The sequence below is a fragment of the Eriocheir sinensis genome, chromosome 28 (assembly GCF_024679095.1).
Source record: "Eriocheir sinensis breed Jianghai 21 chromosome 28, ASM2467909v1, whole genome shotgun sequence".
In the NCBI taxonomy this organism is placed as follows: Eukaryota; Metazoa; Arthropoda; class Malacostraca; order Decapoda; family Varunidae; genus Eriocheir; species Eriocheir sinensis.
In genome coordinates this window covers 5,612,967-5,635,095 of record NC_066536.1, presented here as the reverse complement: position 1 = coordinate 5,635,095, position 22,129 = coordinate 5,612,967, and the positions used below count along the sequence as shown (strand labels likewise).

Sequence of the window (22,129 nt, the reverse complement as noted above, 5' to 3'; positions counted from 1 at the left end):
AGGAGGAGGAGAAGGATGACGGAAGATGAGGCGGAAGAAAGAAGAAAGATTAACAGCATGCGAAAAGAAAAAGAACTAGAAAGGAAAGGGGCAGACACAAGATTTGAGAAGTAAATATATACATAACTTCCTTTGATGTGGAAGTACGAATAACATCTAAAGAAAACGGAAGAGACGACCAACTTTTATTTCTTACTCGAGGTCCATTATTAGGAAGAAAAGAGAGGATAGAAACAAGGAGAGAGAGGACCTTGAAGACAATTCGAGGGATTCAGACGACAATAGAAGATAGGTAGAAGACAAGCCCTGGAAGGAAAGCGAAGAGAAAACAATGAGAAGGAAAGAGTGCACCATTATACACTGAGATATTGAAACATTTGTGGCTTCCTTAACGTAACGCAACAAAGAGTCTGAAAGAGATACAACAGATGCAGACGACAATTGAAAATAAAAGACCAACCCCGAAAGGAAAGGATGAGAAAACGATGAGAATGACAGGTGGCACAATAATAAACTGAGATAATATATTTGTGACTTTCTTCATGTAACACAAGAGAGATACTAAGGAAAAGATAAAGCTGATGCAGACGACAATAGAAGATAACGAACAAACCCAGGATTGAAAGGAAGAGAAAACGATAAGAAGGAAAGGGGGCACGATTATAAACTTAGATAATACATTTGTGACTTTCTTCATGTAACAACAGAGAGAGACTAAGGAAAAGATAAAACAGATGCAGACGACAATAGAAGATAACGAACAAACCCAGGAAGGAAAGCGAAGAGAAAATGATAGGAGGGAAAGGCGCCACTAAACTGAGATCTTAATACATTTGCGACTTCCATTATGTAGCAAAAGATGCCAACACAAAACGACAAAACAGATGCAGACGACAATAGAAGATAACGAACAAACCCAGGATTAAAAGGAAGAAAACGATAAGAAGGAAAGGGGACGATTATAATAGAAGATAAATGACAAACACTGGAAGGAAAAGGACGGAACAAAAAACGATTGAAAGGAACGGGGGCGCCACTAGACCGAGATTTTAAAACGTTTGTGACTTCCGTCCTGTAATACAACACACAGACTCCAAAAGAAAGAAAAAAACGGTAAAGATAAGACAACAAACTTTCCACAATACCTCAGCCCTAATCCTTTCCTTGAACCCGCTTGTTAGGAGTGTTTATGGTCCCTTGCCTGTCCTCAGAGATCCTGCAGGAGTTCCGGCGCGGGCGCGTGGCGAGTCTGTTGGGCGTGGAGGGCGGACACGGCCTGGCCAGCAGCATGGGCGTGGTGCGGGCGCTCTACGACCTCGGCGTCAGATACGTCACGCTCACCCACAAGTGTCACACGCCCTGGTGAGTGGCCGACCTGCTCCTCCTCCTCTTCTTCCTTCTCTTCCTGGTCCTCTTTCTCCTTCCGCTTCTAATCATTCTTTTTTCGCTTTCTTTTTCCCTTTTGCTTTATTTCTTCTTCTTCTTTTTTTCTTTTTCTTTTTCTTCTTCTTTTTCTCTTTCCTCTTATTCCTCTTCTTCCTTCTCTCTCTCTCTCTCTCTCTCTCTCTCTCTCTCTCTCTCTCTCTCTCTCTCTCTCTCGTTATTTTTCCTCCTCGTTTCTCCTCATTTTTCTCACTTTGCGTGGTCATCTTTTGTCTTCCTCACCTCAATTGGAAGCCTTTTTGCTCTTCTCTTTTCCCTTCATCCTTTATTATACCTTTCTTTTATCCTTCCTTCTTGTCATCTTACTTTCTTACAATGGCTCTTTTTCCTCTCTTCCTCCCATCGGAAAGTATATATTTTTTGTTCAGTTGAATTTTTAATGGAGAGTCTCATGGCCCGTCCAACCCCTTAAGAGGAAGTGAAAACGTTAAGCTAGAAGAAGAAGAAGAAGAAGAAGAAGAAAAAGAAAAAGAGGAGGAAAAGAAGAAGAAGAAGAGGAGGAGGAAAACAGGAAAAAGGAGAAGAACATGAAGAAAAAGAAGAAGAAGAAGAACAAGAAGAAGAACAAGAAGAAGAAGAATTAAATTTTTGCTCCTCTTCCTCTTGCATCATGTAGTCCTTCCTGCTCATTTAATCTTCTCTTCTGTCCTCTCCTAAATTTCGTTGTCTCTTTTCACCTACTTCCCTTTCTCACCTTCTCTCTCAATCAGCTGTTCACATCCACAGTCTTTTTCCTCCTAAACCTTCATCTACTCCCCTTAATATTGTGGTAGTGTTAAGGCTGGCTACAAATATTCCACATAGCCTAAAGTCGAGTTTTCATCATCAGCATCAGCAATCATCATGTATTCTATTCGGTTACTGGTTTTTCATTTCGTCATTTTCATGTTTGATGGCCATAAAATTTGACGCCTTCATTCTGTTAGGTGTGTCCATCAGTATGCGGGTATTTTTGTATTTTTTGTATATATTGTAGTTTCATGTTCTTTGTTATGCGTTGTTCACGACTGTATCGTGTTGTATGTATGTATGTATATATGTATGTAGTGCTTCTAATACTTCTGCTGATACTACTACTTCTACTACTACTACTACTACTACTACTACTACTACTACAACAATTTCTACCACTACTGTATATGTATGAATGTATGGATGCTTGTGTCTATGTATATGTGTGCCAGACTGTCTATTTGTATGTCTGTCTGTACTTGTGTATGTGCGTGTGTATGTTAATATGTAGTAAGTATATAATTGTCCCTCTGCATCTATGACCTTGTTCCTCCCCCAGGGCGGAATGCTCGGAAGACGGCCCATCACGACCCAACACCCCGGGACTCACGCCCTACGGCAAGGTGAGAGAGAGAGAGAGAGAGAGAGAGAGAGAGAGAGAGAGAGAGAGAGAGAGAGAGAGAGAGAGAGAGAGAGAGAGAGAGAGAGAGAGAGAGAGAGAGAGAGAGAGAGAGAGAGAGAGAGAAAATCTATGACCTAGGAGATAACTTATTGTGCGTTGTGATATTAATGTTAATGCATGGTCAGAAGTTTTGTGATTTAGTGTTTTGGAATTTTGTGCAACTCTATAGCATGAAGCGACGCGCCCTTGACCGTGGTGTGTAGTACAGGCTGTGACGCGGCGACCGAGTGTGGAATGTGTGAGACAGAACAGGTCGGTGCTGTGCTCTCTAGCGTGTAGCATCGTGTTCAAATATCAAGTGGACATGTACGTTCGGGGTCTCGAGGGTGTTGTCTTGTAGTGTAGGAGAGTGTTTGTGGACAGACACACACACACACACACACACACACACACACACACACGCACGCATGCACGCACACGCACACACATACACACACACACACACACTCACACACACATTCCTCGTACTCGTGGGTGGAGTCCAGAGCGAATAATATTTAACGATAATAAACAGTCTCATTATAGCGATGGCAAAATCTATGAGTGTCAGGAAAATATCAGTCCACATAAAGCATTAAATCAGCTACTGGGGGCGGCGGCGTCAGCGTTATGGCCCAGAGTAACATTTCAGAGCGGTCCTGCCAGCCGCAGATATCACGGTGATATTTTGTTGAAGCCTCAGCCGACGCATGACGCGGGCTGTCAGGCGGGAATTTGTGCTCCTGGTGTGAGGGCGGGCGTGGGAGCAGCGCCATATGGGTAGCGTAAAGGGAGGAAGGTTGCGGAGAGGTGCATGTCAGGGGAAAGAGTGGTGGCGGTGAGGTGTGAGCGGATCCTTCCTATTCTAGACTACTCACCCACCCCGACACACATGGGTTCCCACACCAAGATGTTACAACTACAGAGGCTGCAGAACAAAGCGCTGAGATTTGCCACGGAACAGAATTATCCGTACACGGAAAACACGGAAGCTCAACACCACCGACTCGGAGTTCAACTTGTCAGCACAAGGCTACGGGAGGCCGCCGGCAAAATATGGGAGAAACTCGACCAGCAAGACGACGGAGTTTGACGGCAGCACGAACTTGGTCCGCCCCTGGTTTCTGCGCAGCTTGAAGTCACTATACGAGAACAACCGCCCACACATCACTTCACAAAAGTGACGCCATAGCTTAGCTTAGCTTTACACACAAATAAATCAAACACACACACACCCAGCACGCCGGGGGTATACAAATAAGGTGCCCGACAAACAACACACCAGAACAACAAACGAACCTACACCATACAACTGTACACTCCTACTGTCTTTCCTTCTCCACCATCTGTACCTTCGCCACTAACCCACTTCTTCTTACTATACCCTTGAATAAAAAAATAAAAAAAATAAGGTGGCAGTCATCGCGAGTTAGCAGCACAGAGAGGGCGCTGAAGTGGATGACAGGAGACGGGGGGTGGCAGGGAGATGAATGTCAGGGGAGGTGAGGTAGCGGTGGTGAGGGAAACGTTGGGCGTGAGTCCCGGGGTGCTGGGTCGTGTGGGCCCGTCCTCCGAGCACTCCGCCCTGGGGGAGGAGCAATGTCACGGATGCAGAGTCATATATATACATACATATGTACATGTAAACATACACACACACATACACACATAAACACATACATGTACACAGATATACAGACAGACAGACTGGCACACATATACATACATACATGCATTTATACATAAACACATACACAGTGTAAGGTTGCATCGTCGAGTTGTTAGCACAGAGAGGAGGGGGTCGTAAGGTGCATGTCCGGGAAAGTGAGGCAGCGGTGGTGGGGTGGATGGCAGGAGGAGAGGTGACGATGAGGTGCATGTCCGGAGAGGTGAGGCAGCGGCGGTGGGGTGGATGGCAGGAGGAGAGGTGACGATGAGGTGCATGTCCGGAGAGGTGAGGCAGCGGCGGTGAGGGGAGTGTCAGGGAAGATGTGGCAGTGAGGGGACGGCGCGTAGGGTAGCATCGTCGAGTTGGTAGCCCAGGGAGGGGGGGAGAGACGTGGGGGCGCTGAAGAGGATGACAGGGGAGACAGCGCTTGTCACAGTTGGGAAGCGAACACATTGAATCTTGGCTCAAATAGGAAATGCTTTTTTTTTACAAATCATGTTTGCACATTGGTTTCCTGCAGCCTTACGAGTTACAGAGACAAAGATCATTCGTCTGTACATATATTCTTATCTAACGGTAATAAGACACTTTACGATAACAACTACTCAGATAAAAGTACATTACTGTCGATACCACTGTTGTTATGACCACTAAAGCTGTTTCTAAAGCAGTAGTAGTGACAGTAAGTGTAATTACAGCGGCAGTGCGATGCTAAACCACTTTTATCCGACCAGTTGTTGTCGTTGCTGCTGCTGCCGTCGCCGCTACTGTCGCCAGAAATTAGTTTGAATGGACCTCGTATTTTTCCATTATATTCTTAATACGGCTGCCGCAGGGGACACAAATTCTTGATAATTGCAAGCGGCTTAATTCATTGCTCAGCCGCGGGTTTAATTTTCATGTGTCATTACTTCTGCTCGCGTTTGCTATTTCTCATATTTTTCCTTTTATTTCTTAGTCACAACAACCCTTTAATGCTCGTGTGAAGCACCGCTACGTCACTCGAGATGGAGAGTAACAAGTTCAGTGGAAGTTAAATCTTTGGATGCAGTTAATAACGAGGCGCTGCGCATGACATGACCTTCAAACCGCCCCGACTAATTGGTCTGATCGTGAACGACGGGAACGTAACGCGGAAGTAATGAAGATGCAGAATAATGGGAAGCTGCTTTCGTTTGTACTAAATTGTTGCTGTTATTATTAATATTTTTGAGAGAGAGGTGTATGATAAAAAGGGCTGAGGAAATAAGGAAAGAAAGGGGTTGTGGGGTCGAAGGAAAGGGAAGAAAGGGTTGCAAGATTTAAGGGAAAGGAAGGAAGGCTTTTGGGTTTGAGGGAAGGAAAAGGCAAGGAATAGGTCGGAAAACAGAGGGAAAAGAGGGCTGTGGGTTTGAGGGAAGGGAAAAGAAGGGTTGTGGGGTTGTGGGAGGGAAAAGATGGGTTGCAAGCTTGCGGGGAGGGAAAGGAAGGGTTGCAAGCTTGCGGGGAGGGAAAGGAAGGGTTGCAAGCTTGAGGGGAGAGGAGAGGGAAGAGATGCGGGCTTGAGGGGAGAGGAGAGGGAAGAGATACAAGCTTGAGGGGAGGGAAAGGAAGGGTTGCAAGCTTGCGGGAGAGGAGAGTGAAGAGATGTGGGCTTGAGGGGAGAGGAGAGGGAAGAGATACAAGCTTAAGGGGAGGGAAAGGAAGGGTTGCAAGCTTAAGGGGAGGGAAAGGAAGGGTTGCAAGCTTGCGGGAGAAGAGAGTGAAGAGATGTGGGCTTGAGGGGAGAGGAGAGGGAAGAGATGTGGGCTTGAGGGGAGGGAGGGGAGAGGTAATGAGAGACACACTCCCGACTAAGGACAATCTCATCAAGCACGGAGCACAAAGAGGAAAATCACATCACGCACACAAAGGACGCCGATGCTTCGATGACGCCGTTGATTGCGATTTTGACTGTTACACAAAAAAACGTATTATCAGGCCTTTCAACTTTCCCCTTTTTTCCGATCCTTTCTTTCCCGCGCCAAGCTGCAGGAAAGGGAGCTGCGGAACTTATAATAAAAAAAACGGCCGTTCTTTGCAGTTCGACGTGATGAGAATGCTTTGAATTATGATTTGCTGATTTTACGCTGAGTTTGCGACGCACCTCATGAAAAAATTATTTGAGCAGACTTGTTTTGGGGTCGAAAGGAAATATTTGGGGCTTTATTTTACTCAGTCATTTGTCTGGGGGTGTGGGGGAGAAGATAAATACTAGTGGTTAAACATTTACTACTTTTTTGTAATTAGAGTAAAAAGACACACAAAGGAGAGTGATTGAATATTTTTGTCAGTTTTTTTGGGGGGGATATTTAAGGTTCAATTTTTTTTTTATCTATTCCATAATACTAAAAAAATAGAAAAAAAAATAGAATAGAATAGAAAAAAACAGAATAGAATAGAATAGAAATATAATAGAATAGGAATAGAATAGAAATAAAAAAATAAATAAACTATCCATTCTCAAAAAAAATAAATAAAAAATACAAATCTTAATGAGTCGCCATCCCCTTCAAATGAACCGGGATTTCCTTCTTTGTTTTCCTGTTGCTGTTTCTCATTATCATTTTTAGGGTGTCCGCAATACGTTTTCTTTGTTCTTTTCATACGTGTCTAGCATTCCATTTTCTTTGGGTGGTCAGCGCTCGTTTTCCTTTACCCCGTTTTTTAATTCTATTGCTTCGTTTACTCTCCTTTTTTTCTTTTTATGTCCGGTTCTCTTTTTTCCCCAACCGATTTTTTTTCTTCTGTCTTCTTTGCTGTGTATTTTCGTTTACTCTATTTTTTTCATTCAATTCCAGCGCTCGTTTTGATTGTCGTTTTTTTTTTTTTTTTAATTCCATTGCTTCGTTTGCTCTCCTCTTTTCTTTTTATGTCCGGTTCTCTTTTTACCTCAATCGATTTTTTTTCTTCTGTCTTCTTTGCTGTGTATTTTCGTTTACTCTATTTTTTTCATGCAATTCCAGCGTTCCTTTTGACTGTCGTTTTTCTTATGTCCAGTTCTACCTTTTCCAGTCGTTGTTTTTTTCTTTTGCCTTCTCTGCAGTTTATTTTCCTTTACCCTCTTTTTTTCCATTCAATTCCAGTGCTCCTTTTGGCTTTTGTTTTTCTTATGTCCAGTTTTACCTTCTCCCAATCAGTTTTTTCTTTTGTCTTTTCTGCACGTTCTTACTTTCAACCTTTTTTTCATTCAGTTTCAGCGCTCCGTTTGGCTTTCCTTTTTCTCATGTTCAGTTCTCCTATTCCCCAATCGTTCCCCTGTGACTTCCTTGTATGTTTTTGTATTTACCCGTCCAGCTCTCCTTTTTCTCCTCTTTTTTTTCTTCGGGGTCTATGTTCAGTTCTCCTATTCCCCAATCGTTCTCCTTTGAGTTCCTTGTATGTTTTTGTATTCACCCGTCCAGCTCTCCTTTTTCTCCTCTTTTTTTTTTCTTCAGGGTCTAGCGCATCCTATTCATTATCAAGGTATTATCGTCTCAATGGCCTCGTTTTCTTTAGGCGTCCAGCGATCCTCTTTTGATAGTTTTTTGTATGGTGTATCGCGCTCCCTTGCCTTTTTTTCTTGTAAACTCAAACGACCTCTTTTCTTCGTGTTACAAGCGTTCCTTTATTTATTTAACTTTACTCCTGGTTTTCAATGCTCCTTTATCTTTTTTTTCTTGAATACTCGAACGTCCCTTTTTTCTTGGGTGACAAGCGCTCCTTTTTTATTTTTTTTTCGCGTTCAGTGGCTACTTACTTTTATCTTTTTTTCTTTTCAGACTTTACATTCCCTTTTCCTTTGGGTTACAAGCGCTCCTTTCTATATGCAACTTTTCTTTTGGTGTTCATTGGTCCCTTGCATTAATCTTTTTTTTCTTTAAGACTCCACCATTTCATTCTGTTCGGGTGATAAGCTTTCCTTTCTTTAACTTTTCTTTTGATGTTTAATGGTCACTTACCTCGATCTATTGTTCTGTAAGATTCTACCATTTAATTTTCTTAGGGTGACAAGCGCTCCCTTCTCTTTTTATTCTTTCCTTTATTATTCAGTGTTCCCTCACCTTTTCCGTTTCTCTTCACGTGTCCACTGTCCACAGGTACCACTTTCCTCTGGTGACAAACATTCCTCTTTCTTTCTTCTTTCGTTCTTTCTTTCATCTTTCTTTTGGTGTTCGCTTCTTCTACCTGTCCGGCGGTATCATTCTATCTGTCATTATTTCCTGGCAATATATTTCCAGACACACACTCGGCAAACTCCCTCTTAAGCCGGAACTCTTGGAAGGCACAGAATAATGGACGAGAGTTGTTGTGAGTCGCGAGCCCTGTGAGTCTCCCGCTGCATGGCCGGTGTTGTGTTCCTGGCTGTCCCCCCATTCCTGGCTATCCTCCCGCGAACTGGGCATGCTCAGAAGCGAATGTAAACAAACAAAGACTTGTTAATAAACAGAGCTGTTCTCACGCATCCCTCGACAGCATAGCTTTGCTTACTTCGGTCGCAACCCCCCCCCCCCCCTACACACACACACCTCATGAACCTATGATGCCCTCTTGGCCCCCTAAAAATCTTCCAGAATTACGGGCCTGCATATGCACATCGACAGTTTTTTTTTTAAATAGCAAGATGCTATTTCCCGAAAATTTACTCATGAATCACTGCATGAAGGCTATTCATTGGCCCTTCCTTTTACTTATTACACAACAGAGCATTCTACTGGACTCATGAATGTTTTTCCTAAGAAGGGATAAATCAGTATGTTCTCCTGTGCTGGAAATCACTGGGGGGGACTGTCATGTACACGCGACCAGTTGCGTACACGGATCTGTGTTCATAGCGATCCGCCTTTTATTTGAAAACAAGAGGGAGGACAATCAAGAACAGAGGGCAGCCAGGAACACGACACCGGTGGAGGAGGCGGAGGCGGAGGTGGACGAGCGACATGACTTTACCGTTTTGAGTCTGAGTGAATCGTGGCATCTCCTTCACTTGGGTTTTCTTCTCGATTTTTGCATTCTCGCGAGGTGATGATTTTTTCCTCTTTCTCTTCAAATTTTTTTCCAGAATGATGAATTTCTATTTCTATAATTTTTAAGGTATTACTCTATCTATCTACCTATCTTTCAATTTGTCTATCTATCTGTCTACTTATCCAACTATCTATCTATCTATCTATCCATCTATCAATCTATCCATCTATCAATCTGTCTATCTATCTAACTATCTACCTATCTATCTATCTTTCTATCTATCTATATCTCCCTCTCACTAGTCGACTCTGAAGAAATAAAGGTTTCCGTATTTTTTTCGAATTTCGTTTTCCACCACAGTCCATTGGTTTTACTTTCCCCTTATGATTTTTTTTTTCGTCTAAGGATATCTGTGTGTGTGTGTGTGTGTGTGTGTGTGTGTGTGTGTGTGTGTGTGTGTGTGTGTGTTTAACGTCCATGGATTAAAGCAGTACATATATTCCGAAAGTTCTGTTTGATGAGATGAACTAAAGAGAGGCACAAGCCGCTCAAATATGACGGAAGAAGCATTTTCATATTTCAGTGTAAAAGTTAAAAAGTCTACTCACAACAAATTACTTCACATGAGTAACTTTCACATTTTAATTACTATGTTTTATTCTAGTTTTCGTGTTTCTGCATTCTAATGAATATTTAATTTGGCACTTACAGCGGAGTTACTTACTGCTTCACATTACTGATCCTCTGCTTTAATTTTTCAAGCTAGAAAGGCTTGTTTTTCCTTCACAAATTGTATACTTTTAGATGCATAATATTCTCAAGAGGGACTTTTGGAATATTTTTCGTGAACGCAATTTATTTATTTTTCTCCTCTTCATTCCTGTCGTTTTGCCCTCATTTACCTACCTCATTAAGTTCCCTTCTAAGCTGTAGTCCTCTGTTCCTCACTACGCCAAGAGCTAGTGATACTTTTAGATGCATAGGTCGGTATGACAAGACACTTTCGCTTCTCACATCATCTCTTTCTAAAGGTCAAAGAGGGGGTCAGTCGGGTTCTCATGATTGTTTCTTCAGGTTCAAGGTACAGAGGAAGGGTCAAACTACCACCAGGGTCATAATACTACTCCTGGAAATGCCCACAACCCCTGCGAAAGCCTTGTCAAATAGGTGTTCCTGACGAAATGTCTTATAATATGACCCTATATAATGTCTGTAGAGGGACTTATGTAATATTTTTCGTGGATTCAGTCTTCTTCCTCATTTCATTCCCGTCGTTTTGCCCTCCCTTCATTTACCTGCCTGTTTGAGTTCCCTTCTAAGCTGTATCTTTCTGTTCCTCACTACACCAGGAGCTAGTGAAGGAGATGAACCGCGTGGGCCTGCTGGTGGACCTCTCGCACGCCTCCTCCAGTACCGCGAGGGACGTGCTGGCCGTCACACGCGCCCCCGTCATCTTCTCCCACTCGGCCACCCGCGCCCTCTGCGACATCGAGAGGAACGTGCCCGACGACGTCCTCAGTTCGCTGGTCAGTGTCAAGTGCCCTTTAGGTGTTACGATCAGCCAGACACCCCGTTCTTCATCCCCTCACATCCCTTTCCTTCTTCTTGTTTCCCATTTGTATTTTTTCCTTCTGTTCTTTCTTTACTTACTGTTTATTCATACTTCCTACTTGTTCTTCCTTCTCTTTATCCTCCTTCTCTTCCTTCCCAGTTTCTACTTCTACTACTTCATCTCCTACTCCATTTGCTCTATTTCTCCCTCTTTAATATCCTCAATCTGTTTCTACTCCACTTCTTTCTCGTCTTCCTTTTCTTCCTCCTCTCACCTTCCGCGGCGTGGCAAGCTTTGACTTTTGATTCTCGTGTGTTCTAACCTTTTCCGCCCCCATCCATGTTAAGGGGGCAGCGCTCACCTCGAAACGCTCTGCCTCAGCGGTAAAGAGGCTCACGACCTACCGGCTTAACTCGATGGACAAGTATTCCCATTTTTCTTCTTTCGCCGTCATTTGTTTCAGGGGATTTATGTCTTCTCTGATTCGAGCCGTAAACTGAAACTTTCCAGGTGAATTATGTAACCTGGAGAGAGAGAGAGAGAGAGAGAGAGAGAGAGAGAGAGAGAGAGAGAGAGAGAGAGAGAGAGAGAGAGAGAGAGAGAGAGCGAGAGAGCGAGAGCGAGAGAGAGAGATCAACCAACACACAAGACTTGCAGGTATAAGCCATCACACACCCTCTTAAACACAGAGTAGGGAAAGAAACATGTCTGAGAGTAGGCCAGTAATAAAAGACCCACAAAAGACACAATGATACATATTTCAAATCAGACGATGTGAGTGTGGCGGAGAAGGTGAGGGAAGGTGTGACGCAGGGACGGGTGTTGTCTTGCCTTAGAGAGTTTGTTTTGATACATCTTCTTTACCGGCTCGTTTGCTTGCTGCCTAACACCAATTGAGCTCTCCAGTCTGTTCCTGCAAGTGCGTGTGATAGTGTTATCCACGTGCTAATGGCCGACAGAGCACCTTTATGCCCCTGAGCTTCTACCTGAGGCACTAAAATTTCAGCGTCGCTCCACCTAATGCTGCTGTTTTGTGTATATTTTTTTTGTTTTGTTTCTATGCTGGGTTTTTTTTTTTTTTCGTATTATTTTCATCCTGTTATACTTTACTTTTGCTTTATCTCCCTTGTAAACCTAACCTAACCTAACCTAACAGATGGATGACTGGTAGTGTGGTGATCCTTTGTTGTTTGTGCAGGTTTGTTTAAATGCGAATCGCGTTCTTGTACAGGGTCATGAAAAGGCTACTGCTGTTTAGATAGTTAAATTCAGACTACTTTTTTTTTACAACAAAGGAGACAGCTCAAGGGCACACACAAAAAGTAAACAATAATAAAAAAAAAGCCCGCTACTCGCTGCTCACAAAAAGAATCCAAAGAAGTGGCCGAAAGTGAGGTCAATTTCGGGAGGAGAGGTGTCCAGATACCCTCCTCTTGAAAGAGTTCAAGTCGTAGGCAGGAGGAAATACAGAAGAAGGAAGATTGTTCCAGAGTTCACCAGCGTGAGGGATGAAAGAGTGAAGATGCTGGTTAACTCTTGCATATGGGGTTTGGACAGTATAGGGATGAGCATGAGTAGAAAGTCGCCTGCAGCGGGGCCGCGGGAGGGGGGGAGGTATGCAGTTAGCAAGTTCAGAAGAGCAGTCAGCATGAAAATATCGATAGAAGATAGAAAGAGAGGCTACATGGCGGCGGAAATTAAGAGGTAGAAGACTATCAGTAAGAGGAGGAGAGCTGATTAGACGAAGAGCCTTAGACTCCACTCTGTCCAAGAGAGCTGTGTGAGTGGAGCCCCCCCACACGTGAGATGCATACTCCATACGAGGGCGGACAGTGCCCCTGTATATGGATAGCAACTGTGCGGGGGAGAAGAACTGGCGGAGACGATACAGAACGCCCAACCACGAGGAAGCTGATTTAGTGAGAGACGAAATGTGAAGTTTCCAGTTAAGATTTTGAGTTAAGGATAGACCGAGGATGTTTAGTGTTGAAGATGGTGACAGCTGAGTGTTGTCGAAGAATAGGGGATAGGTGTTTGGAAGATTGTGTCGAGTTGATAGGTGGAGAAATTGGGTTTTTGAGGCATTGAAGGACACAAGGTTCCTTTTGCCCCAATCGGAAATGATAGTAAGGTCTGAGGTTAAGCGTTCTGCAGCCTCCAGCCTGGAGTCATGTAACTCCTGTTGAGAGGGCCTACTGTTGAAAGAAGTTGAATAATGCAGAGTGGAGTCATCAGCGTATGAGTGGATAGGACAGTTTGTTATGGAAAGAAGATCATTGATGAATAACAGGAAGAGAGTGGGTGATAGGACAGAGCCCTGTGGAACACCACTGTTAATAGGTTTATGAGAAGAACAGTGACCGTCTACCACAGCAGAGATAGAACGGCCAGAAAGGAAACTGGAGATAAAGGAACAGAGAGAAGGATAGAATCTGAAAGAGCAAAGACTTGTGCCAGACTCTATCGAAGGCTTTCGATATGTCTAGTGCAACTGAGAAAGTTTCACCGAAACGGCTAAGGGAGGATAACCAAGAATCAGTTAAGAGAGCAAGAAGATCACCAGTAGAACGTCCCTTGCGGAACCCATACTGGCGATCAGATAGAAGGTTAGAATTGGAAAGGTGCTTTTGAATCTTCCGGTTAAGGATTGATTCAAAAGCTTTAGATAGACAGGAAAGTAAAGCTGGAGGCACACATCTCTCAGTACTGTCAAGATATAGATGGGTCATGAGAACAATGCTTAGCATTAAATTAAATCGCAATATGTCAAGTCTGAAGAACATTACCTAAGAGTACTGCAACGTTAAACTGACTCATAAGTAAAAGCAAAAACAAAATAAAACAGATGAAGGTAGGGATGATTCACACGCTGCCTCTCCCCCTCCCCCAGGCTGACAACGGCGGCTTGGTGATGATCAGCTTCTACAACGACTTCCTCACGTGCGGCCAGACAGCCTCCATGCAGGACGTGGTCGGTGAGTGGCGACGTAAATATTACCTTTCCCCTCCCCTCCCATCGTCTCCCTTACCCTCCCCTCCTCTCCTCTTCCCCTCATCGCCTTCCCTCCCCTTCCCTCCCCTCCACTCCCCTCCCCTCCCCTCTTTACCTCTCCCCTCCCCTCCCTTCGTCTCCTTACCTCCCTCCTCCTCTCTCTTCCCTCATCGCCTTCTCTCCTTCCCTCCCTCCATTCCCCTCCCTCCCTCTTACCTTTCCCTCCCTCCCATCGTCTCCCTTACCCGCCCCTCCTCTCCTCTTCCCCTCATCGCCTTCCCTCCCCTCCCCTCCCCTCTTTACCTCTCCCCTCCCCTCCCATCGTCTCCCTTACCCTCCCCTCCTCTCCTCTTCCCCTCATCGCCTTCCCTCCCCTTCCCTCCCCTCCATTCCCTCCCTCCCTCTTTACCTCTCCTCCCCCTCCCATCGTCTCCCTTACCCTCCCTCCTCTCCTCTTCCCTCATCGCCTTCCTTCCCTTCCTCCATTCCCTCCCCTCCCTCTTTACCTCTCCTCCCTCCCATCGTCTCCCTACCCTCCCTCCTCTCCTCTTCCCCTCATCGCCTTCCCTCCCCTTCCCTCCCCTCCATTCCCCTCCCCTCCCATCGTCTCCCTTACCTCCCTCCTCTCCTCTTCCCTCATCGCTTTCCCTCCCTCCCCTTCCCTCCATTCCCTCCCCTCCCTCTTTCTTTCCCTCCTCTTCCCTCCCTCCCTCGTTTATCTTACCTTCCCCTTCCCTTCTCTCCCCTCCCATCCCTCCACTCGTCTCCCTTACCCTCCCTCCTCTCTTCCCCATATCGCCTTCCCTCCCTCCCCACATTTTCTCTCCCTCCCTTCACTCCCTCCCCTCGTTTATCTTACCTTCCCTCCCTTCTCTCCTCCCATCCCTCCACTCGTTTCCAATACCTTCTTCCATACCCTCCCTCCCTCCTCCTTCCCTCGCCCCCCTTACCATCCTAGACGCCCTTTTGCTTCCTAGTTTGTCATCACCACGCAATTTCAGCACCACGTCTCACTCTCAAACATGAACCACACTTATTACCACTAATTCAACACCACCAATACCCTGCGCCAACAAATTCACCTCACCAAAACACCCACTAGCCCCCCCCATGCCACTCCCACCAGTCCATTACCACAATCATTCCTCACTACCACACTCCACAACCCCCACCCAGCCTCAGCCCTTCATCTACTCTCCTGTCCCCCTTGTCATTCATCACCACTATCATCTTTCACTTCCACAGTCCACAACTCCCACAGCCTCAGCCCTTCACCTACTTCCCCCCATGTCATTCATCACCACTATCATCATTCACTACCATACTCCACAACTCCCACCCAGCCTCACGCCCTCATCCCATCCACCCCTCGGCCTCACCACCTCCTCTCTTTCTCGTCTCCCCGCAGCTCACATCAACCACGTACGGACCATGGCGGGGGTGGACTACGTGGGTCTCGGTGCGGGCTACGACGGGATCAACAGGTGGGTGTGGCAGGGGGCGAGGCGGGTGGATAGAGAGGGGGTGAAGGTGTGTGAGTGTGAAAGTGAGCGGGTGCTAGCAACGTGTGTTTGTGGGGTACTGGTGTGTGTGTGTGTGTGTGTGTGTGTGTGTGTGAGAGAGAGAGAGAGAGAGAGAGAGAGAGAGAGAGAGAGAGAGAGAGAGAGAGAGAGAGAGAGAGAGAGAGAGAGAGAGAGAGAGAGAGAGAGAGAGAGAGAGAGAGAGAGAGAGAGAGAGAGAGAGAGAGAGACCAATCCCTCACCTTGGGGTATCTCACTCTCCCGCAGGACTCCCACAGGCTTGGAGGACGTGTCGAAGTATCCTGAGTTGTTTGCGGAGCTCCTGAAGGACTCCACGTGGTCACTACAGGATCTGAAGAAGCTGGCGGGACTCAACCTCCTGCGGGTCCTGTCTCAGGTTGACCAGGTGTGTGGTTTTTGTTGTTTATTGTTGAGACCAATATTTGCAAGAGCTGTGTCAATATAAGTATAGAGAGGGAGATATCAAAGAATTGTTTAATTTTTTAAAGTATGTGTGCGTGTCATTTACCAAGGGCCCGACCATGTGCTGGACTTGTAGCCGCCAGCCATAACCCTTTCCGTTAGAGCTTGTTATACATAGTGACGGCTCTGTGGGTACGGCTGAGCTATCATAAACCACACGTTCCTTCCCCTCCTCAAGTGTGGACTGCAATCTCTCCTGTCGGCAGAAAAGTATTTCGGCTTGAGCAAAGCGCAACTTCTGCCGGGTAGCAAATTGATCCCTTTAGCCCACTTCACCACAGAACGGTGTGTGTGTGTGGAGGGGGGTTGCGAGAGAGAGAGAGAGAGAGAGAGAGAGAGAGAGAGAGAGAGAGAGAGAGAGAGAGAGAGAGAGAGAGAGAGAGAGAGAGAGAGAGAGCACTCCCTTAGCTCTTATTCAGCGTTTATATTTTTTATGAATATTTTTTTTATCCGGAGTAAATTCGCCATGTAGTCTGTATAAGAAATTTGGAATTGCAAATCGACTTTTTAAAAACTAAACTTTTACAACTTGAAGTTTTCGCTGTAAGAGAGTGAGAAAACTTTGGGCCGGAGCCTTCAGTTTTCCAGATATGTTTTTACTTATATGAGGCTTGGCGTTTTGAGAATTACGTTTTCGTTTTTTCCCTACTAAAATATTTGTGAAGTCATTTCTACCGCTGGCCTGTTCAGATACATACGGATGTTTTCGTAATATTTTTTTTCTTTTGCTTCAGCATTTCCATCTCGTCTCAGCTTAACCGATCCCTTTTATCTAACTCTTGATTCCCTTCCTCGTCGGCATCACCTTCCACAGTCCCCCCTGGCCCTCCATTCCCTCCCCCCTTCCTTTCCTCCTTCAGCACACTCCTCGCGCCCCTCAGCTACACTCCTTTCTCTTTATTCCATCTCCATTTGCCGCTGCCGATAAAATAGTCCGTCCAGTGAAGTGAGACTAATAGGGCGGCGGCGGCAGCTCTCGTCACCATCGTGGCCTGCCGGGGACTGGGGTCGGTATTCTCAGACGCCTCTCATATTAACTATTTCCAAAGGCCAAAAAGAAGGTCAATCGGGTTCTCATGAGCGTTTTTTTAGGTTCTTGGTTCAGACGAAGGGTCATATTACAGTCAGGGTCATTGAACTACCACTGAAAATAACTAAAACCTCTACGAAAACCTTGTCAAACTTGTGTGCCTGAGCGCCGAAATATTTAAGACAGTTTTACAGTCCAATACAGCAAGTTTGTAAGCTCCCCAACCAAACACAAAATACGACGAAAATTCCTTGTAGCTCCAGTGTTCGGCGTTGATATAAAAATGTGGAGGGAATTTTAGGAAACTACACAGGAAATCTCTTTATTAGTATCAGGGAATGAGTAGAAATAGCGGATCATTGTAGTGGATATGGTTTGGTTTGGGCGCTTACAATGACAGAGTGTTGGACTGTCGAACTGGCCCTTTGGCACTGAGTGAGACTTTCGTGAAGGCGGCGACGCGACCCTCACCGAGCCGAATTCACTACACCTGCAGCGACGTCGTCAAAGGGAAGGCGATTTGACTCCGAGCGACATGGGGACGGAGGAGAGAAATCATGGGAAGTGTCGGCCACCAGAAGCACCCTTACAGCCGGCCGTTTAGTTTGAGTGCCTTTAGTAGCGGCTCCTGGACTCTGAAAGCCAGCAATCGCAATTCTCTTTAGCTTTTGTGGTGAACTACATCCCTGCATTTCCTGACAGTTCCTGCATAGTTGTAGCCAGATGGAAGTAGTACTGATTGGTTGTATTAAGTATTGGCAAAATAGAGACATTGAATGAATTTTTATCTATTTTTTTTCACTCGTAAAAGTATAAAATAGGATAACTTTTTTATCTTTCCTTCTTTTTCTTTCTTTCTTTCTTTCTTTCTTTCTTTCTTTCTTATTCTTTCGTACTTTCTTTTTCTTTTTTTTCTTTCCCGCATTCTTTTTTTCATTCTCTCTCTCTCTCTCTCTCTCTCTCTCTCTCTCTCTCTCTCTCTCTCTCTCTCTCTCTCTCTCTTCCCCCCTTCCCCAAAAAAAGGCGAGGGTGCTTAATATTGTCGCAGAACATGTACAGTGCGGGTTTCAGGCTGTCAGGGACCAGAATGACTGTCGCCAGCTCTCTCCGCTGTTAGGACATGATCACTGCGGCTGTTATGGGAGAGGAGAGGGGAAGAGGAGGTGGCAGCAGCGCCTCATGGACCAAATCGGAGTAGAATAATCTTGGTTTCTGAAGACCGGACGGAGAACAATAACACAAAGAATCGAGCCGCGTTTTCATAGGTTTAATCCCAACACTGCTTATGGTCACGTGATGTTTTTGTCATGCCGTGCCAGGATGAGAATCTGGGACGTTAAGCGGGAGGAGGAGGAGGAGAAGGAGAAGGAGAAGGAGGAGGAGGAGGATATGCAGATAATAGTGGGATAAAGGATAGATTTGGTGAAAGCCCAGAGGCGAGGTGGCCAAGACGCTACGAAATCATCTTCGTCAGTGAAACTTGGACGAAAAAAGGAGTCGAGTTTTCAAGAAGCCAAGGAGACGCCATTAAGGATCCGCGTCTGGGAAGAAACATTACGAAGACTAAGGGCTCAGCGGGGAAGATAGTTCTGTTGTTTATGTTTCCCGTCAAAAATTAACTGTATCCTTTGCTTTAAACAATTGAACAATCTTAGGGTCGTATTATAAAACATTTCGTCGCCCAAGAACACATATTTGACAAGGCTTTCGAAGGAGTTTTGGGCATTTCCAGGAGTAGTTTTATGACCCTGGTGGTAGTTTGACCCTTCCTCTGTACCGTGAACCTAAAGAATTACTCATTATTATTTTTTTTTACAATAAAGGAGACAGTTCAAGGGCACAAAAAAAGGAAACAATAATGAAAAAAAGCCCGCTACTCGCTGCTCCTAAAAAAAAAAAAGAATCAAAAGAGGTGGCCAAAAGAGAGGTCAATTTCGGGAGGAGACTGACCCCATTTTTGTCCTTTAGAAATAGCTGATGTGAGAAGCCAGTGTCTTTTAATACCGGCCTTAAAATCGGGTTTAGAGAGATGCTGGATCAAGGCCGCAAAGAAAAGTCACAGAGACACACAAGTCCCGGCTTTATTGGTGACTCCCGCGCTGCCTCGGAAGCTGCCTCGTGAAAACAAAGGAGGAGTGTTGGCTGCGTAGAGCGTGTGCCTGTTGCGACGGTAATGTTGGTACTAAAGCAGCTGCAATAGAAGGCAATATTACTTAGAGCAAAGCAGCAGCGGTGATAAAAATGACGACAACGTTGTTTACATATACTAGTTTTAAAAATTTTGTGCTGCTAGTATAGAAAATGCAAAAGGAAACATCAAGATAGGAACAGGGGATAATGGTGTTTCCTGTCATCACTGTCTCATACAAACTGCCCCACTCCTCCCCCTCCCCCTCCCTCTTGCTGACTCCTCCACAGGCAATCCGAACGGTGACTGGAGGCGTGGGGACTCTGGTAACAAATAATCAATATAATTTATCTCTTCAACAGCTCCACGCCTAGTTAATTGCCTCCTTGTAGTGGTGAGCAGAATGTCCACGGGGAAGACGCATTGATTGATAATTTTCGCCATGCCTCGCACACGTCTCTCTTCTGCAGGTGCGCGAGGAGCTGGCGGGGGAGAAGCCGTCGGAGGAGATCATCCCTATCCACGACATCGACACCCGCTGGCCCTGCAGGTACAAGTTCGCGAGCCTCGACGACGTGCGCACCTGACCTCCTTATCTTTGCCAGGACAGTTAACGAACACAATCATTAGTATAAGAAAAAGTTGTGTTTGGCATAAAAAACGGGGTGGCTCCTGTACCTCGCGTGCCGTCTTCACGTGCGACGCTTGGAGGCTCGAGGGAAGGCGATGAGGGATTTGTGAGTATCTTCGTTTCTTTGTGCGCCCTGTGAACGTGATTGAAGTGTGAGAGAAAGGAGTGAACCAGCCAAGAAGTCGACAAAATATGGCCGTCAAAATAAAAAAGTGTAACAAGCGATACCTGGGAGCTTGTCGAGGTGTGAGGAGGAAGGCGTGGTGGTGAATGTTCGCCCCGTATACGTGACTGAAATGTAAGATAAAGAAGTGAATCAGTCAAGAAGTCCGTAAAAAAATGGCTGTCGGAGTGAAAACGTGTGACAAGCGATACCCGGAAGCTTGTCGAGTGTCCCAAACTGGTGTAAAGAGGAAGGCGTAGTGTGAATGTTCGCCCTATATACGTGACTGAAATGTGAGATAAAGAAGTGAATCAGTCAAGAAGTCCGTAAAAAAATGGCTGTCGGAGTGAAAACGTGTGACAAACGATAACCAGGAGCTTGTCGAGTGTCCCAGAGTGGTGTGGGAAGGAAGAGGATGTGGTGGTGTGTTGGTGAGTGTTCGCCTTGTGGGAGCAGCGGAGTGAGTCAGTGGATCAGCGAGTCAGCAAATATGTCCTTCAGATTGAAAGCGCTAAATTAGATTACCAGGGAACATGTCAAGATTCATAAAAAAATATCAAGACAATAATTTGTTTTTCGAGACAGTCACACCCTCTCCCATCTCCCCCCCCCCCCCTCCCCTCCTCGCCATGAAGAATGAATCCTTCGCCATTATTCTTCGGGGTCAAAAATCTTCTGTTGGTCCATTTGGCCTCGACCGTATCTCGCGCCGGACTCCCGCTCGCCAGGACTCCTCAAGTTGTTGTAAAAGAAAAAAAAAAATCGCTCCTCGACTTCGTATTTTCTATTTCGTTTCACTTTCTATTTCGTTTCGCCATTAACTTGTCAAGGTTTTTGCAGTTTTCTTTTATTTTCTGTTTCCTTGCTGTCACTTGCGTTGCTGGAGAAAAGCTTTTGCGATCTGTATTTCAGTCTTTCGTTTCTGAGACCTGAAGCTTCAGAAGAAAAAAGCACCGGCGGGAAATAATACGAGTTCTGGCAAATAATTCAAGGAACGAAATTCAATCATCATTTGAGAGATATAAAGTTATTGGATTTTTTCAGGAGGTTCTTTGCGCTAATTTGATTTGGGTTTCTTTCCATGTCTTTTTTTTTTTTTACTTGTTTTTTATAGGAAGGGTGACCGTTCAGGTGCAAAAAACATAAACAGCAACAACAACAAAAAGCCCGCTAGATGCTGCGTTTCTTTGTATCCCTCTTGCTTTTTATTCTATTTTCTTTCGTTTTTAGTTTTCTTTCTTTTTCTCTTCATCTTGCTTCATTTTTTCTTTCATTTTAATTCTTTCTTTCCTTCCCTGTTATTTATTCTTGCATTATTTTCTTCACTTTATTCCTTAGTTCTTTCATTCTCTCTCTACGCTTTTCTCTATCATTCCTCCTCTTTTCTTCTTTTTCTTAATGTCTCACAGTAAGTCCAATCATCTATTTCGTAACGTCACAACAGATTCCCGGCCACAACATAGTAGACCACAGTACCGACGTAGAACACTGTAGATCCATCCCAGTGCGTCCCTTCTATCAACCTCTGTGTGTGTGTGTGACGACCTAAATACGGCACGGTGTCTTTTCCTGTAATCACGGACATCTCGGCTGCTCGGGGGAGACAATAACAATCTATTCTTCAACAGTTTATCTTGTTAAAATAATTGAATTTATGCAGAAATATATATTTAGTAATGATGCGTAGTTTTATTTCTGCCACCAAGATTATGCAACCATCTGTTACATCAGAAAACATCCTTCCATATATTTCTTGCTCTTATTGTTCTTGTTATTATTATTATTATTATTATTATTATTATTATTATTATTATTATTATTATTATTATTATTATTATTATTATTATTATTATTATTATTATTATTATTATTATCATTTGTAGTAGTAGTAGTAGTAGTTGTAGTTAAAGTAATATAGAAGGCTACGTAGGTATGAAAAAAAAGATATAACAGTATGAAATAGTTCTCCTTAAAATGCCTCTTTCTTTCACACGTTTCTCATCGCCCAGGCGTCAGGTCGCCTGGCGGCCGACTGACCAACCACGCCGCAGCTGCTAATTGTGAACAAACTGCTATTTTGGGGGGGGTTAAACGATATCCCAGACCCTGTGTGCCCCCCTCATTTATTTATTTTATTTTTTGGTAGGATCAGTTATCCGT

General features: G+C 44.8%; 1 protein-coding gene across 4 annotated transcripts in view; it reads left to right on the top strand.

Annotated features, from left to right (window-relative positions):
* LOC127004411 (dipeptidase 1-like) overlaps positions 1 to 21,638 on the top strand; it is a 154,261-nt gene extending 132,623 nt beyond the window's left edge. For all 4 annotated transcript variants that reach the window (XM_050872071.1, XM_050872072.1, XM_050872073.1 and 1 more), the window contains 7 exons: positions 1,212 to 1,362; positions 2,735 to 2,798; positions 10,820 to 10,996; positions 13,913 to 13,997; positions 15,423 to 15,498; positions 15,802 to 15,940; positions 19,646 to 21,638. In XM_050872071.1, coding sequence (XP_050728028.1) covers positions 1,212 to 1,362; positions 2,735 to 2,798; positions 10,820 to 10,996; positions 13,913 to 13,997; positions 15,423 to 15,498; positions 15,802 to 15,940; positions 19,646 to 19,762 — 809 coding nt within the window. In that variant the 3' untranslated portion in view covers positions 19,763 to 21,638. The remainder of the gene's footprint in view (positions 1 to 1,211; positions 1,363 to 2,734; positions 2,799 to 10,819; positions 10,997 to 13,912; positions 13,998 to 15,422; positions 15,499 to 15,801; positions 15,941 to 19,645) is intronic.
* The last annotated feature ends 491 nt before the right edge of the window (positions 21,639 to 22,129 follow it).